At 44.5% G+C, this 18050-nt stretch overlaps 1 protein-coding gene across 1 annotated transcript in view; it reads right to left on the bottom strand.

Annotated features, from left to right (window-relative positions):
- Nucleotides 1-207: 207 nt before the first annotated feature.
- Nucleotides 208-18050, bottom strand: part of mmp11b (matrix metallopeptidase 11b) — a 41619-nt gene continuing 23776 nt past the window's right edge. The window contains exons 3-8 of the mRNA XM_072661836.1: nucleotides 10619-10762; nucleotides 6984-7117; nucleotides 5864-6327; nucleotides 5285-5489; nucleotides 3285-3545; nucleotides 208-3035 (exon numbers count right to left, since the gene is read on the bottom strand). Coding sequence (XP_072517937.1) covers nucleotides 2908-3035; nucleotides 3285-3545; nucleotides 5285-5489; nucleotides 5864-6327; nucleotides 6984-7117; nucleotides 10619-10762 — 1336 coding nt within the window. The 3' untranslated portion in view covers nucleotides 208-2907. The remainder of the gene's footprint in view (nucleotides 3036-3284; nucleotides 3546-5284; nucleotides 5490-5863; nucleotides 6328-6983; nucleotides 7118-10618; nucleotides 10763-18050) is intronic.

Genomic DNA, 18050 nt, shown 5'->3' with positions numbered 1-18050 from the left:
CTTTAGAATTGTGAATTTATAAGACTAATTTTGTATGTAGTAACCCTGCAAGAAACATTTGTCAGGAATGTTGCTAAAAGTGAAGTAGTATTAAAGTAGTTATTAACCATTACTGTTAGCCATGTTAGCATGTCCGCCTGAGCTCCTGCTTCTGTGCTTATAGGAATACAGTTACCCGCAGCGTAATAAAGAAAACAAGGACTAATGTAAGAAAGATGAAGTCCTTTATTAGAGCGAAAAATATACAATTCTTTTTACAAACCTATTTACACAGTAGATGCGGCTAATGGACGTAAGAGCAGAGAATCACAGATGGTTACAATGATAGAGTATAGAAACTGTGCTGTACATGGATTTCATCTATGGCTAAGAGTACCAGTGCTTCTACTGTGTGTCTAGAGTACAGCTTGCTTCCTGAGCCCCGTTAAAGTGGAGGAGTCCAACTGTAGTCTCTAAATACACCTGAATAGGACAAGACGGACGCTGTGGCGGCAGTGGCCTGCACCGCGCCACGCTACAACATCAGCACTGCGGAGAGACATCCGAAGAGGGCCAATGAACACGGCTTCTGCAAAGTGGACACGGTTCATAGACATGTTATAAGCCTTTCCACTTTGTTTGTCCTGACTCTGCACTCTCTCTAGCATGCCTGAGAGCTATCTCCCTTGGCTAAATTGTGACGACTGAGGTACGTGGAACCTTTCCTGTGTGGCTCATTTTAGCACCCATGTTGTAGAAAAATAATAATCAGCATTTCAGAACAAAAGCTGCTCATTTGAATAACAAATATGCATTTTGTCCTTTTTTATGGTTAGTTTTTGCAAATTTTGGGCAAAAAACGATGTTCTCTTTCACTACAACACTGATGTCAAAATATACAGATAATAAATAACCAAGAAAAACAACCTAAAACAGAAGGGCAGAGAGTTTCCTGAGATGTGTCGGTGTTGTGTGTGTGGTCCACCAGTAAGGCGTGAAGGTATACAGGCCAAAAGAACTGTCTGATCTAGAGGAAACACACTGCATGTAATACCGCAAATATTTGTGGACACCCTTTCCAACTTTAAGCTGCGCCCATAGCTGACACAGATGTGTATACAAATGCACATGCATGCACAGCTTGTCTCGTCCCTGTAGAGAGAAGTACCCCCAATAGAATAGGACTCTACTATATTGGCACCATGCTGTCTAACGCCAGGCATGGGCTAGTAGAGGGGGTGTTAAGCCCCCCAGCAGCAGCATTGAGCTCTGAAGCAGTGAAATGATGGATGGTGGAGCTCCATCCAGTCCAGTACTTTTGGTGGGGATGAGTTGGGAAGTTGAGGAAGAGGTGGGGTGGGGATCATCCATTATCCGGACCCCACTAACTTGTCACCTCTTGTTACTGAATGCGATCAAATCTTCACAGCAATGCAAAATCTCATCCACAATCTACCAAAAAACCTGCTCCCCTTCCCCAACAAAAGCAGGATCGACTCTTTTTTTTGTTTTAATACCCTTGATTTCAGGAGAAACACTGGATGAGCAGGTGTCCCAATACTTTTGTCCTTGTAGTGTATCTGAGCGTGTACCTAGATGCGGGTGGATCCTGGGGCAGGTGCAGTCTGGCTGGTTAAGAATGTACAGTGTTGGATTGGAGTATGGGAGTTTGGGGCCTAATCAAGAGATGGCTGAGCACCGGTCATTACAGCACTCTAACACAGGGGTGGAGAGCCGGGGGCCGACGTCCAGCACAGGTCGCTGATTCACCTGCTCTTACACACCTACCTGACCCGTCTGGGTTAAATTAGGTGTGACTGAGCTGGAAAAGCCTAAAACTGTGCAAGAACCCGACCCTCCAGGACTGAACAGGTGATCGTATGGCAATAGTTTGGCCCAAAAAGTAAATGTACACAGTTTCCCACCCAAAAAAAGCCAGGCCACAGTTTCAGTGTCTGAAGGTTGCTTCTTTAGTGCTAGTTCAAGGTTAATGTAGCTAAGAAGTCATGAAAGCTAATAATTGTAGCAGTTATGCAAATAACATGCAAATTTGCACGTTTGAGAACCGCTGGACTTTCTTATGTGGCTCAGTTATGATTTCGGGATCTCTTCTTTAGCTGTGTGTAGCTATGCAAGGATTTCTACAACCTGGATGGTCCTCCAGGTTCTACTTGTCTATGTATAAGTCAAATGCCTTAACCACAGGAGGAAAAACTGAGGGGGTGGGAGCATTGGGTTAATCGTCCCACCCCCAAAATTAAAGACGGCGGGTCAACTGGTGTTTATCAATGGGGGATTTTCTGCACTCCCATGTTTTCCTAGCAAACGCTCATGTAGGGTTCACATGGGTGGAACTTGGGTGGGCTGTTACTGGGACCCAGTTGGGCTTCCCAAAAGGCTCCCATCATTACAGCCCACCCTTATCTCACACGGGTCCCATCTGCACGGCCTTGTATGTGCAGTGTACAACCCAGATGGGGCCCATCACTGACCCTGGTGGGACCCCTGGATAAAGCTTTGTAGTTCCTGGTTGGGATAACCATGCAGGCCCTGCATGGGCACATTATCTGAGTCACCAAAAGGTGTTGCCAGATTTGCGTGGGATAGTTGGGTAGGTAGACTGTAGAGCTGGTAATATAAGGGAAGAGGAAATTGGCTGGGCAGATTGGCTGGTTTGATGGCACACTGCCTCGATGTCGTGAACTCTGAACACCCTCATAGCCTCGATTACCAGTTAACTGCACTAACCTCGTAGCTTCAGTGCAAAAGAAGCACATTCTGGACACTAAACATGCCAATAGTAGCTAATTGGCTACTTTTGGGCCACAGGGTAAAAAAAAAGGCATCTATTCGTTTTTGGGCCAAACAGTTCTTTTAACACTGCGATGCTTTCGGGGAAATGAGCCCTCGTCGGTTTGTGGTTGAGGTTTATTTATAGATGGATGGAGAGCAGTCAAAGAAGTCCATGCCAATGAAGCGTGGGTATCCCTCCAGAACCTTCACCTCCACCGGGTCAAACTTCCAGTACTGGTTCCCTTTGAGGAAGTGGGCAAAGCCTGCAAAGCCAAGTGCATTGTTAGTGAATACTTCATTTGCTCTGGTCTCAGCATTTCTCATAATCGTTCTGGTGGAAATAATCTTCCAACCCCAAAGGGTTCACCAAATTACGGCATTAAGGTCCTAGCCGAGCGTCTACAGTGTTTAGAGTAAGATGATCAAGATCGATATCAGGAAAGTGATTTGTGAGATACGTGGTGTAAGGAAACGGACTCAGCATCTCTGTAAATAGCCCTGCAGCTTCTCACCATAGCGGTCCTGGAAGGCAGCGTCGATGTCATTCGGAATCCCCCTCCAGTCGTCCATTTTGCGGACGTAGGTGGTGTCCACCCGGTTCTCCTCTGGGTTGAAGCGCCAGTAGCTTCCTTGTTTGAAGAAGTAGACCTTCTGGGTCTTGTCCTCGCCCCACGCCAGGGCAGCCTGGATGTTCGAGATGGGAAGGCCCAGCCGGTGCACCGAGTCCGGCCCTGTGATCTGCCTCTCTGCGTCGAACACCCAGTATTTGTCACCTGCAGAATCATATGGGGTCACAGGGTCAGAGGAGCACGCTTACAGTACACACACAGAGTCAGGCTACAGCTATGTGTATTTCTGAATCTTCAAGGAATCATTTATTGAAAAATCAAATGGATATGACGACATCTTGCCAATGGCAATGACTACTGGCACCTACTGTGTGTGGTTGGTGTGGCGCAACAGATAACACCACTACCTGCCAGTGAGCTACCACACTACGTGGGAGACTAGGGTTCGATTCCCAGTCTGGGTGACTCTGCTGCGCTACACCAATAGCGTCCTTGGGCAAGACTCCTAACACTACATTGGCCCACCTCTGTAATGCGAGTTACCTTGTAAGTCGCTCTGGATAAGAGCGTCAGCTAAATGCCATAAATGTAAATGTAAATGTACTGGCACCAACAGGTGTGAGCTGGAGGGGTGTTAAGCCCACATGTACTGAGGTGTATGGCAGTGGAATTGGAGGTGTTGTCTATTCAATGCTTTGACAAAGGTATTGGGACGTCTGCTCATTTATGGGTGTTAAAAAGAGCTGATCCTGCTTTTTTGGAGTAACTCCAAAATCTCTGTAATCTCTACTGTCCAGGGAAGAAGGCTTTTTGCTAGATTTTGAAGGACGAGCATTGCTGTGAGGATTTGATTGCATTCAGGGATAAGAGCTGAGGATCACTATCCCACCTCATCATCCCCAACTCCAAGAAAAGGTACTGGATGGAGCTCCACCACCATCCATCATTCCAGAGAACAAAGTTCTTCCACTGCTCCACAGCTCAATGCTGGGGGGCTTTATACCCCCTTTACTAGCCCACGCCTGACATTTGGAGGCATGGTGCCAATAGGGTCATGATTATCTGTGTAGTTTCACTGTTGTTTGTCATGAAAATGAATGGAAAGAGGAGAAATATGACAAAGAAAATATGAAAAAAGCAGATTTAGGAGCACAGTAAACCTAAATCCACTTCAGGTTGACAAGTAACGCAACATCCAACATTTTTTAGGCTGTAAACAATCATGGGAGGTTGCTGCTTATTGTGTATATGTGAACAGCAAACAAGAATGACCTCTGGTCTCGGCTAGGTATTATGTCACACTCCAACGGTCAGTTTATCAGGCTGAAAAGTGGACAGGCTAATTGGGCCACGACAGGCCACCCACAAACAGAACATGGGTGGGAGGTTTATCGGACAAATCAGCTTATAAACACAACTTCTCTTTTAAAGAAAGCATTTAGCTACTTGAGGTTGCACCCACTGCTGACACAGATGTGCAAATGCACACACACACACAGCTGGATTGCTCCCTGTAGAGAAGTACTACCAGTAGAATAGAACAGGAACCTATTGGCACCATGCTGCCTAATGCCAGGCATGGGCTAGTAGAGGGGGTATAAAGCCCCCCAGCGTTGAGCTGTGGAGCAGTGGATGAACTGTGTTCTCTGGAATGATGGATGGTGGTGCTCCTTTCAATGCTTTTGGGTTGCTAAATGCAATCAAATCCTCACAGCAATATTCCTCCTCCTAAAATTTAGTAGGACACTAGAGACAGTTAGTGCAGGTGTCCCAATACTTTTGTCCAAATACTGTATCAAGCATGTTTCTGAAAAATCTTTGAACTGTAGTACTGTACAAACTTGCACCCCCGTGTGGTTCTGACTAAAACCACTGTATCTGAGCTTAAATCGAGGTGTGTGTGTGTGTGTGTGTGTGTGTGTGTGGTTAGGGCTCTAAATCACCTTGGAAGAACCAGATGTTTCCAGATTTGTCCTCAAAGGCAGCGTCAATATTTTCAGGGATTCCCCTCCAGTGTCTGGACGCTAGAGCGGGATACCCAGCCTGCAGCTTCCCATCCCGAATACGCCACACGTAGCCCGACTTGAAGAAAAACAGCTCACCCCGGATCATAGACACAGAGTCGAAATCTGTGTGACAAGCATCCGGCTGAGAGAGAGAGAAGGGTAGAGTATTTACAATGAACTCAGATGACCCTTAAAAGCTGTCAGTAAGAGAATTCATGCTTTATTAACAATTGTTTTTTAATTCGGTGCAGATTCTAGACAGATTTAGATCTCCTGAGTCTCTTGACAAGCAGGCAGTTAGACATTCGCTCCACTGTACAGTTCTGTGTCTGAGAAAGAAGGGAAGGTAAATTCCCGCAGAACTGTTTGTATGTAATGTAACCTTACTGCTCTGGACCGGCCCTACAGTCTAACTGCTGCGCATTAAGAGTGAGGAGAACTTTGGACTCTGCAAAGCTAGAATAATTAGAACCTTCATTAATTAACAGCTCAGTTTGTGAAAACTACACGACTCACCACAACAAAGATGTCATTGGTCTCTGTGACGGGCTGCCTCGGCCTCTCTGGCTCCCTTGGCCTCTCTGGCTCCCTTGGCCTCTCTGGCTCCCTGGGCCTCTCTGGCTCCCTGGGCCACTCTGGCACCCTCGGCCTCTCTGGCTCCCTGGGCCTCTCTGGCTCCCTCGGCCTCTCTGGCTCCCTCGGCCTCTCTGGCTCCCTCGGCCTCTCTGGCTCCCTGGGCCTCTCTGGCTCCCTCGGCCTCTCTGGCTCTCTGGGCCTCTCTGGCTCTCTGGGCCTCTCTGGCTCTTTGTCTGGGCGTCTGGGGCCATACAGGTACTGAATGCCTTTCCTGTCATCTTCGCTGAGCCGCAGGGGGTAGGAGAAGCTGTAGAAGGGGGACATGATCGCCCCAGGCTCCAAGGAGTGCTGCAGGCCAAGAACGTGACCAAACTCATGAGCGGCCACCTGGAGCAGGTCCGTACCTGTAAGAGATGGACATACAGACATCTCTTGTAGCCAAGATACACAGCAATACTCCAGAAACTGACCTGAACACCCCTCATTTCTTCACCACTCACTTCACAACAACCAATCATAAGCAAACCAGACTAAATGTTAGTCCAATCAGAGTACAACTCCGCCCTCTAGTGGTCAGGTTTAAAACACTACACTAAATGAACCACTGTCCGCCACCAATCTTTACAGGTAAACTATTCATTAATCAATACAGTGTTTTTGAGAAACGCTACAGCATTGCAGAACATAATATCACAAAAATTTGATATATCGATATTTTCTTACACCCCTATAAGCCTAAGGAGTTAATCTAAGTCCTCACTGGCCTGGATAATTCGAGACATATCGCTGCTGTCCAATAAGAATGATCAATTTTGTCTGTTTTTTGGTTTGAACCCAGTAGCAGCTCTGTCCACTGTGTACATATGTGGGACCATATAGGATACATGGACCAATAGAAATGCTCTAAAGTACTTGGATTAAGCTCTTTATTTTACCTTTATCCTGTAAAGTCACCTTTTTGGAGATGCATGGTTTTCATTGGACAGCGACGATATAGCTGATCAACTGTGGGACTCTCTCTCTCTCTCTCTCTCTCTGTCTCTCTCTCTCTCTCACTCACCCATATTATTGCCCAGTGTCCACGCCTCGTCATAGTCAAAGTGGATGTCTCCTTCGCGGTACGTCTTGGGGAAGAAGGCATGGGCCAGGATTCCTCCGGGGCCGTCGAAAGGCAAGTTGTCTCCGTGCCAGTACCTAAATATCACAGACGGTGGCTCAGACAGGCGGCAAGACAATGACCTGCATTATCTGTCCCCTCATCATCAGGTTTGGCTTATCATCAGTCTTAGGATGCAGAAGATCTCATCTGGAGTGCTTGATGAATTCTCTGCTGAAAGATCTATAATGAACGCATTTCTGCACCTGTAATCACTTCACTTAGCTCTGGCAGGGTGATTCCGGGTGAATGTGACCCACACAGTTAAACGTATTCAGGAAGGTTATTAGCAGGAAAAGGTTTCCTGAAGGCCCCTGAAAGCACCTGAAGAGGTTCCTCCACAGTTTCATATAGAAGAACCTCCGGAAGTTCCTTAAGGGACTTTTACTTTTGGGTGCAACTTAACGAATAGCTGAACGCAGGGTGTCCACAAACATTTGGACGTTTATTGTACAAAGACGCTGACTTGCTTTTTCACATCTGCTATACAGTGCTGTAGCAGACCTGGACCCACGTGACCCCGGTCTGTTTCTATCACAGCCTTAAAGACCCGGGCCTGACAAACACCCACAGCACCACTAGTCTTTACCCTTTATTTAAGCTTGAGCTTCTAGCAGCTTCTCATTCTACTTATTAGACAATGATGAGATCATCATCATCATCGTCATCGTCAAGTGAGTGTGTGATCAGCCTTTCAGTGGGAGGGTTTAGGCCAGGAACAAAGGGCTTATATTACAACAGTGAAACTGCATTGGGGGGGGGGGGGAGCCTATGGGCTTTAGAATGCACTTATTAAAGCAAAGCCTCTTCAGAAGGAAACACAATCCCCTGTGAAAAGAGGCATGCAAATATTTGTACAGCTCTGGTGTGTAGGTGGATACTGTAAAACAAGCCTCCAGTAAATCTGCAGTGCTTGTCGGCGTGCCAAACCTGTGCATATCTGGAGCAAGGGGGGGGGGGGGGGTGCTCGGAGGCATCCAGTCCTAATAAAGCTCAGCAAAACAAGCCCTGCTTTGCTACATTCATTTTAGAGAGAGGGGGGGGGGGGGGGGAGACAGTGGGATAGTGTGTGTGTGTGTGTGTTGGCTCTCCATGCGCAGGGCATAACACAGCAGTGACGAAAACACCTGACAGGTGTGTGATGGTACAACCTTTCCCTTCACCCGCTTTCCTTTAACCTAAAAAATGCACCCTGCCGTGTGTGTGTGTGTGTCTGTGTGTGTGTGTTTGTGTGTGTATGTGTACTTACTAGTATATATGGTATTGCATATAGGTACTTACATACATATATTACACACAAACAACATGTCCAAAAATTTGTGGACACCCCTTCTAATGAATGCATTCATCTACTTTAAGTTGCACCCATTGCTGAGACCGATATGCAAATGCACACAGAGACACACAGCTTGCCGAGTCCCTGTAGAGAAGAAGTACTGCCAATAGAATAGGACTCTCTGCAGGAAGCTATTGGTACCATGTTGCCTAATAATGCCAGGCGTGGGCTAGCAGAGGGGTATAAAGCCCCCCAGCATTGAGGAGCTGTGGAGCAGTGGAAGAGCTGTGCTCCATCCAGTACCCTTAGATGGGATGAGTAAGGGAGTTGGGGGTGATGAGGTGGGGTGAGGATCATCTAATATAGTGACCATACGAACGCTCTCACTTTTTGGGTAAAACCCTTTATTTCAGAAGGAGGAATGAATGAGCAGGTGTCCCAATACTTTGGTCAATATAGTGTGTGTATTATGTATTTTTTATATATATATAGCTGCCCGCACATATACAAAATATGACCACAAAATATGACCACATGTCCCTGCAAGCTATAAAAACAGGTTTACGCGTGTTTGTGTGTGAGTGTGCTCCTGCTGGAGAGATGCAGTGCCGATTATCAGCCCATAATCTTGCGCTGCTATCTACTGATCTCTCCGCTTCCCGGGTAGAGAAACCTCTGTGTTTGTGCAGTGGTATGAAACACCACCCTCTGTGTGTGTGCAGCTGGACAGAGATGCAAGTCTGTGATTTTGGGGGGTAAACAATGGCTTTTGATTTATGAGCAGAAAGCAATGCTAAGACACACTCACTCACACACACACACTGTTTCCATCCGCTTTACTAGGACTCGCTTTAGTGCTCTATTGCTTAAAGCATTCCCGATTTGGCCCAATCTTATTCCTGTGATCCCCCCCCCCCATCACTAGCAGTGCTCCCAACACTAGGAGCCAGTAACCGACACGTGGAGCGAGCCACTGATGCAGCTGCAAAAACACCAGGATCAGCCAACTCCTGAGAGAGCAAGGCCAATTGTGCCCTCTCAGACTCCGGCTACTGATGGCAAGCAGCAGTCACAGTGGCAGCGCCTTAGTCCGTTGGTCCACTCAGAGTCTGCTTATGCATATAAGTGCTAAGCTGACATGCTGACCATGACCCAAAGATTGTTATTGTTAGTTTGAATCCAAGGTCATGCTGCTTGCCATCAGCAGCCAGAGCCAGAGAGGGCACAACTGTCTGATAGCCGTTGCATCAGAACTGGGTGCTCGTTGCTTTCGCCCGAGTGTCTTGGTTGGCCGGTGATGTACCGGTGGCAAATGACTGTCCCAATACTTTTTGCAACCAGTGTATCTCCTGTTCTGCTGCGTTCTCTTTTCACTGTAGCTTCCTGTAGCTGCTGCCCAGGTCATCAGATTCAAACCCCTGATTCTGGCCTACAAAGCCAAGACTGGACCAGCCAGCCCCTCCATACTTGATGGCGATGGTGAAAAGCCTGATCTGCACCGAGAGCCCTTCCAGCTTCAAGTACGGTTCGGCTCGACCCGCCATCCTTTAAGATCCACGGAAGACGAGCGTCCAGACTTTTTACTGTCCTGCACCGAAGTGGAGGAACGAACTTCCCCTGGGTGTCCGAACAGCAGAGTCCAACACTCGCTGTTCTCAAACCCAGACTGAAGCCCCTCCTCTTCTGAGAGTAGAGTATTATGGTCTCCATATTGACCTGTGCTTAGAGGCATCTTTGAATTTTTACTCTATTTAAACTAACTGAGGTTATTATTGAGTAAATAGTGAAGCACTTTTGTAAGTTGCTCTGGATAAGAGCGTCTGCTAAATGCCTTAAATATAATATAATATAATGTAATGTAATGTATACAGTATACATATCTTAGCATGTTGCAACACATTCTGTTTAATGTGCAAAGTATAAGAACCGAGCCATGCATCATTCTGCATGATGTCACTGCACATGTCGCACATGCATAAGATTAATAACTGAATAATAAGGAGTTACACAGCAGGGAGCGAGTGAAGCTGCAATTCCGTGAGAAGGGGCTTCAGGGAGAGGCATCCTGGAAACTCCGAAACCACAGAGCTACCTCTGAGATCACTGCGGAAACCCCGAGCACCTGTTATCTACAGGTTTTCGGAAAGTGTGTGTGTTTGTGTGTGTGTGTGTGTGTGTGTTTGTGTGTGTGTGTGTGTGTTTGTGTGTGTGTGTGTGTGTGTGTGTGTGTGTGTGTGTGTGATTCAGAGGAGCGGGGATTTACCTGGAGAAGTCGATGATGATATCAGCTCTTCCACTGGTAACCTCAGAGAAGGTCAGGGGGGTGACATCGCTCCAAATCTTTAAGGCCTCCTTGAACACCTGCCGCACCTTCTCCAAAGACATCTGCCAAGGGGCTCGTAAGATCCTGAGAGAGATGCACAAACACACAGATGTTTAACACACACTTTTCAAGCCTTCGAAGCTCCCTACTGTTAAATGGGGTGGGATGGTTCTTAAGTGTGTGAGTATAGGGGATGTGTGTCCAAAGGTTTCCAGACACCCCTTCAAATTAGTAAGTCACTTTAAGGTGCATCCATTGCTGACACGGGCGTTTAAATGGGCCGTTTGTATCTCCATAGTAAAGCACTGGCCGATAGAATGGGATGTCCTGGAGCCAAGGGTGACTATGCCCAAAGTCAAGCATCATAAATCAAGAATTAATCATCCATATTTTATTTGATTTTAATGTAATTCCATTTAATTTAATTCCATTTAATTTAAATTTAATAAATTTTAATTTGTTTATTTATTTATATTATTTAATTTTAACTATGATAACTTTTAGTTTTTCATTGTATTGTATTTCATTTTATTATTATTAATTTTAATTTTTTATTTAATTATATATTATTATATTATATTTTATTTTATTTTATTTTTTGTATTTTCTTTTTTTCTTTTAGTTGAATGCAATCCCTACTGCAATGGTCCAATTTCTAAGGTAAGGTTCCTACAAGAGTGAAGGGAAACTGGGGAGGGGGGAAGTTCAAACTTCCTCTAACACCCTTGATTGGAGAAGAAATGCCAGGAAATTCACAATATAGGATACATACAGTGTCCTCCATAACGTCTGGGACAAATACACACTTTGGATATACCCCACCGTCTGCTCCACAATTTACCATACCAAATCAAACCAATCAGCTGTGATCACTGTATGCACTCCAGACGTGAATTCAAGGATATTTGCCTACACTTTTTAACACTGATTTCAGGCCATAATGATGTTTGGGGCATGTGGCTTCACAGGTGCGTATGATGACTCAGGTGTGCTCCATTGCTTCATTAGTGCAGATATACGATACCTAGGCTTGCTTTAAAGCTGTGGAATAGTCTGTAGTTGCCAACATGTTCCACCAGCCCCTCCATACTTGATGGCAATGGTCAAAAGCCAATCCGCACCTAGAGCCCTTCGAGCTTCAAATACGGCTCGGCTCGACCCGCCATCCCTCAAAATCCACGGAAGACGAGCGTCCAGACTTTTTTCTGTCCTGCACCGAAGTGGTGGAACGAGCTTCCTCTGGGTGTCCGAACAGCAGAGTCCAACACTCGCTGTCTTCAAACCCAGACTGAAGACCCTCCTCTTCTGAGAATACTCAGGCGAAGAGAAGAGTATTATGGTCACCTTATTGTCTTGTGTTTAGTAGAGTCTAAAGCTTAGAGGTATCTTTGAACTATTAGTCTATTCTAACTAGCTGAGGTTTTTCTTGGGTAAATAGCAAAGCACTTTTGTAAGTCGCTCTGGAGAAGAGTGTCCGCTAAATGCCTTAAATGTAAATGTAACGAAAGTCAAAGATGCTGTTCTGAGGCCGGAAAAGACATCAGTCAAACCTTGGGATTGCTAAAATCCATTGTGTGGAATATCAATAAGGGGAAGGGACTGGTAGGCCAAGGAAGACCTTCATTGCTGATGGCAGAAGAATCCTCACTCAAGGATCAGAAACAGCCTTCAGGAGGCGCCATAATTTTTGGGACGTAGAAAAATGTCCACAATGTCAACTTTACAGGAGCAGGATTTTTTATTTTTTTTATTTAATCCGATTTTCCCCATTTCCCATTCCCGATTACCCAACCCCCCAAACGTCACGCCCCTGACACCAGTGAGGGCTGACTACCACACGCCCCTTTCTGGCACGTGTGCCGTCAAGCTGCTCATTTTTCGAATTGCTGCCGAAGCAACATCACCTGGAGTAAAGCACCGCATACCCGCCTCCGGCGCACCGGCCTGCAGACGCCAGTGACGGCTAGCACTGCAGCGAAGCCATGTGAGCATGACCAGGATTTGAACCAGGAGTATTTTTATTGGTCCAATCATCATGAACTTTGGATCCAAAATAACAATAAGGCCCACCTGCTTTATTAAGACCACCCACACAACTCACAATTTCACCCATGATGAATTTCCCCAGCATTAATCCCCTTATATGGGACGCTTGCCAGCATGCAGGCAGGGGTGCAACTCATGACCCATGTATCTGCTGCATTAGACACAGCCAGCACCCACAGCAGCCTGGAGATACGATACATGTGAGTGTGTGAGAGACGGCGCTCGGGGTTTATTCTGAATGGTTATATGACTCACCAGAAACATCTCTCTCAGCACCTCAGGCTAAGCCATTAAAAACACAATGTCGTATCAAGCGGTAAATCCTAGCGCTGTTTTTGGCTGCCAGGCTATGAGCTATTACAGTGGAACAAGCTGCCAGTTGTCCTTAAGGTTATTTGAAGGTAATTATTAGGCGACTGAATTCACCGTTACTATAATTACAGTGAATTCAGCCTCACTGGCTTATCAAACACTGTTATACTGTATATTACACATATTCATAAAACCAGCTGCCCCAAATACTTTTTAACAACAAGTACAAACATTAAACAGTTATAAAACCTTACACACATTTTTACATACTCATATGTTTATACTTTATTTGATACTTATAATTATATATATACTTTGTATCCTAATATACCTACAATAATATTCCATATGTGTAACTACAATTTAATGTTATATTTAAATAACTATATACTTATATAACTATAATTATTCTTTATATTCAAATATAAAATTACTAATACCCATACATTTACATTACAATTAAATAAAACTATATACTAATATTCATATATACCTATACTTATATCTCATATACTTATATATATATAATTAAATAAAACTATAAACTTATATTTTATATACCTATATTTACACTGTATACTTAAATAAAACTATATACTTATATTGTTATATACCTACACTTATAATATATACTTAAATTAAACTATATACAAATATTTACATATACCTATACGTATACTTTTAAATAAAACCATAAACTTATATTTTTATGCACCTATATTTACACTTTGTACTTAAATAAAACTATGTACTTATAGTCTTATATACCTATACTTATACTGTATACTTAAATAAAACCATATACTAATATTTACATATATCTATACTTATACTTTATAAGTAAAACTATATATTCACATTCTTACATACTTTTACTTTATGGTTAATTAAAACATTATATATAAATATAAAACCTATATTTCCTATCTATATCCTATTTATGGTTTTATTACAGTTATGCAAGATTTTGTTGCAATAGCAAAGATATGCAATAAAAATCAGCAGCAGCACATTTTATATAATCCTCTGGCTCTGATCTTTTTTAAGTACCAAACGTTTGTAGACATCTCTTCGTCCTTCTTTAAATCAAAGGGAATTTTGATACATTTTAGTACAATATATGTATCTCACACTGTAGCATGAATCTCTAATACGCTAGGGCTCACATCTGCATCCTTTTTACAATACAATCCAGTCCAGAGGTATAATAATCTCCTGCTTATGCATTTAATATAAAGTATCTGGACATCCCTTTTTGATATTTGCATTCAGCAATTTTAAGGTGCACACATACAGAGGACAGAATCTCCATGGGATGAGCCTAAGGTCACCATGCCTGATGCACAGCATCAAAAAGACTGAAGAAACCATAGATAAGCAGGTGTCTACAGACCTCTGGGCATGGTTCATGTTCGGAATAGTATTTTCTCCATTAAGCGGAGTTTAACTCCATCCACCATGGAGCAAACCCAGCGATGATTACTACTCCCAGACAAGAGGAGCCATGCCGTAAACTACTCTGAGAGACACAGACGTCTGCGCTTGTTTTCCATCAGTAGGCTCCCCAGAGAGAACAATTAAGGCAAGGGACCAGGCTCCGTCTCCAGCACTGTATCATGTTCCCCAAGGCCTCCGTTCACACGGCTAGGCCACGTCTGAAGATATGAAGGTACTGCTACAGATCTGCACTCGTTCTGCCTGATGCGGCTGTGTTGATCTGCCTGCTGGAAACCTTCATGCTCCTAGGTGTAATTATCTTTGCAGATTGGGGCTCTAGTCAAAGTTGTGTCTGTCTGACTTGTGGGACCTTTTTACGAGTTCAGACAAGAGCAATGAGCAACACAGTGGTGCAGTCTGAACACCAAGGAGGACTCCCCCCTCTTTCTCCTCCTTAATCTTATCTAATGTGTCATTGGTGACTCATTGGCTTTGTCCCCTTAAAGGGACCCGTTTTCATTTCATTGTTTTTCTGAACCGCAAACCAGTGCATGTAGGTTAGGCTGCCACACAATCAAAAACAGAGACGTAGGTCACGGTCCACATGGGACCTAGATTGGACCCGTGTGAGATCAGGGTGGGATGTAGCGATGGGGCCTATTTGGGAAGCCCTACTGGGTCCCGGTAACAACACATGTGCAAACCCACTCAAAGCCCTGAAAGCTAGAACCCAAGTCAGATTCTGGTCCATGCCATGGCTTGCTGTATCATACGATTCCTGCAGATCTTTCAGAAGAACCTTTTATGCTCTGAATCTCCTGAATCTCTACCACATCCCAAATGTGTTCTACTGGATTCAGATCCAGTGAAATCCAGATTCCTCAAGAGATTCTTCAGTCCTACATTTTTCCAGTGTTTACTCGTCCAGTGTTGGTGAGCCTGTGCCCACTGCAGCCTCAGCTTTCTGTTCTTGGCTGACAGAAGTGGAGCCCAAAGTGGTCTTCTGAACCTAATTAGGTGTTCTAATTCTGCTGTGGTAGCCTATCCTCCTCAAGGTTGGAGATGTCGTTGTACATTCTGAGATGCGTTGCCTGCTCTCCACAATTGTACAGAGTGGTTATCTGAGCTACTGTAGCCTTTCTATCAGCTCCATCCAGTCTGACCATTCTCTGACCATTTACTCTCTCATTAACAAGGTGCTTCAGTCTGCAGAACTGATGCTCACTGGATGAGTTTTCTTTAAGACCAGAGACTGCTGTGCTGAAAATCCCCAGAAGCTCTACAAGCACTCAAACCAGCCCTTCTGACACCAACAATCAGGCCACGCTCAAAATCGCCAAGATCACATTTCTTCACCATTCTGATGGTAAGTGGGAACATTACCCGAAGCTGTTGGCCTGAATCTGCTTGATTGTACGCATTGCACTGCTGCCATATGATTGGCTGAATAGATAAATGCATTAATGAGTAGGTGTCCAGGAGTTGACTTCAAGAAATAGATCTTGTTTGAAAGCGAGGCAGCTTTCATTCCATTACAATTCTGATGGGAATTTACTATAGACTGGGATTTCTGCCACTGCTGGTAGACCGGTATGACCGTATGCTTACATACACTTGCAGATTTAGCTAGATTCAACTCCTTTTAGCCAATCATCAAGTATGTATCTGCTTTGAGACCCATTTTCCACGCATCCAATGAGACCCTCACTGCACTATACTGCACTATTCTCAAAGTCTGAGTCCTGTCACACACCCTGCAGGTATTTATTAGCCTGATCGTCTTCATGCAGCGGCATCTGCAGGAGCCTGAAGTTACTACTACCTTAAACATGCTTGCTATCCTAGTAGGTATCTAGTAGGAATTCAATATTCACATATAATGGAAGCCAATGTTGATGCTGAAGCCTCTCTTCCCATTGCTATCTACTATCAGTGTGTTTGCTGTGTAGGGAAAGTCCATGGAAGTGGACCATAATTACTGTCTGTAAACTGTAAAAGTAACTGACCACAGGATTTAGGCCAGGATACAGATGAGGTGGGAAGTGTTTTGTTAAGCTCTCTGAGGTTCAGCTTTGGCCATTATGAGAGTAAAGGTGAACCTGGCTTGGGTCAATGTCAAAGTGAACCCACCCCCCTCTACACTAGGCTGTAGCGCCATCGAGTCAGAGACAAATCCTGGGAGCTGTCAGAGTCTCATTAAAGCTGGGGCCCAGCGTTCCCCACAAGGGGAGGGAGTCCTGCCTTGAGCTTCATAAACCCCTCAGATCAGGAGTGCTGATCCAGGACCTGTGGCTGAGATGGAATGTGACCCTACCTCAGCATACAGGTCCTGGAGAGCTTGTCATTAATGTGGACAGAAACAGAGGACAGAGTGGGACTGTGTAAACGGCTCCAGAACCAAGCTCTTACGAGCGTTAGTCATTAGGCCGTACTTACTACCAGACTACCCGACTACCAGACTACTGACTCTCTCCCAGCTGATCTATTTTCACGACCCCATATCCACATGCATATCTGCCTCTGTCTCTGTCTCTCTTTAGGAATGCAATGAGGCAGGACAGCCCTTGTCTCTTTGTCTTCAGTATTTATGGACGAGGCTGGGCAGGACAGTCTATCCTAAAGTACCTTCTGAAGCTGAATGGAGGGCAATGAGAGATGTCATGAATGAGGGTCATGATTCCAGCAAGTGGGCCGTAAAACAAAGGAAGAGGTTTAATCAATGTGGCTCCATCGGACATCATGCAGCTTCTCATTGACTTAACCCCTTAAACCCAAGGTTTATTATACAGTTATTAAAGGTACAATTTATTAGTTCATAAATACTATGAAATAAACTAGTTTTAAGGCTGTAAACATGCATGAGTATTACATATGGTCACTGTCACGCAAAAGCATCTCCAAAATGGCAACTTTATAGGAGAAGCAAAAAACCGTCTTAACTTTCAATGGAAGTCAATGTAAAAAGATTGTATTCCAAGCCCTTTTGGAGCATTTCTATTGGCCCGTTCATCAAAAAATTTGGACACAACGTAAAGAACAACTGCCAAATTCACATTATGCCAAAAAGTAAAAATTGTTTTTGTGTGACAATATAATACACTTTATGGACAAAAGTATTAGGACACCTGCTCCTTCACTGTTTCTTCCTAAATCAAGGCTATTAAAAAAAGAGTTTCTCCTGCTTTTGTTGGAGCTCTACTGTCTCTACTGTCCAGGGACGAAGGCTTTCTACTAGATTTTGGAGGAGCATTGCTGTGAGGCTTTGATTGCATTCCGTGACAAGAGCTGAAGTTAATGAGGTCAGGATGTTGGACCATCATCACAAACCTCCCCAACTCATCAGAAGTTGATGTATTGAAGTAGCTGGAAGTATTCATTAGAAGGAGTGTCCACAAACATTTGGACATATAGTGTTGGACATATAGCATAAATTTGCATCTCTAGTAACCTCTGGGCTCAGACTTGTCCGGACGTTTTGTAGTTAGAAGAGTGAAGAATGGAAGAGACGGACGAGTGTAAAGGGGGAAAACAGGCTCTGGCCTCTTATCTCCCGCTGAGTGGCAGCAGGGAAACAGGA

This window comes from Salminus brasiliensis, chromosome 18 (genome assembly GCF_030463535.1).
Source record: "Salminus brasiliensis chromosome 18, fSalBra1.hap2, whole genome shotgun sequence".
Lineage (NCBI taxonomy): Eukaryota > Metazoa > Chordata > Actinopteri > Characiformes > Bryconidae > Salminus > Salminus brasiliensis.
Note: the sequence above shows the minus strand (reverse complement) of the source record. Positions and strands in the feature narration are given on the sequence as shown.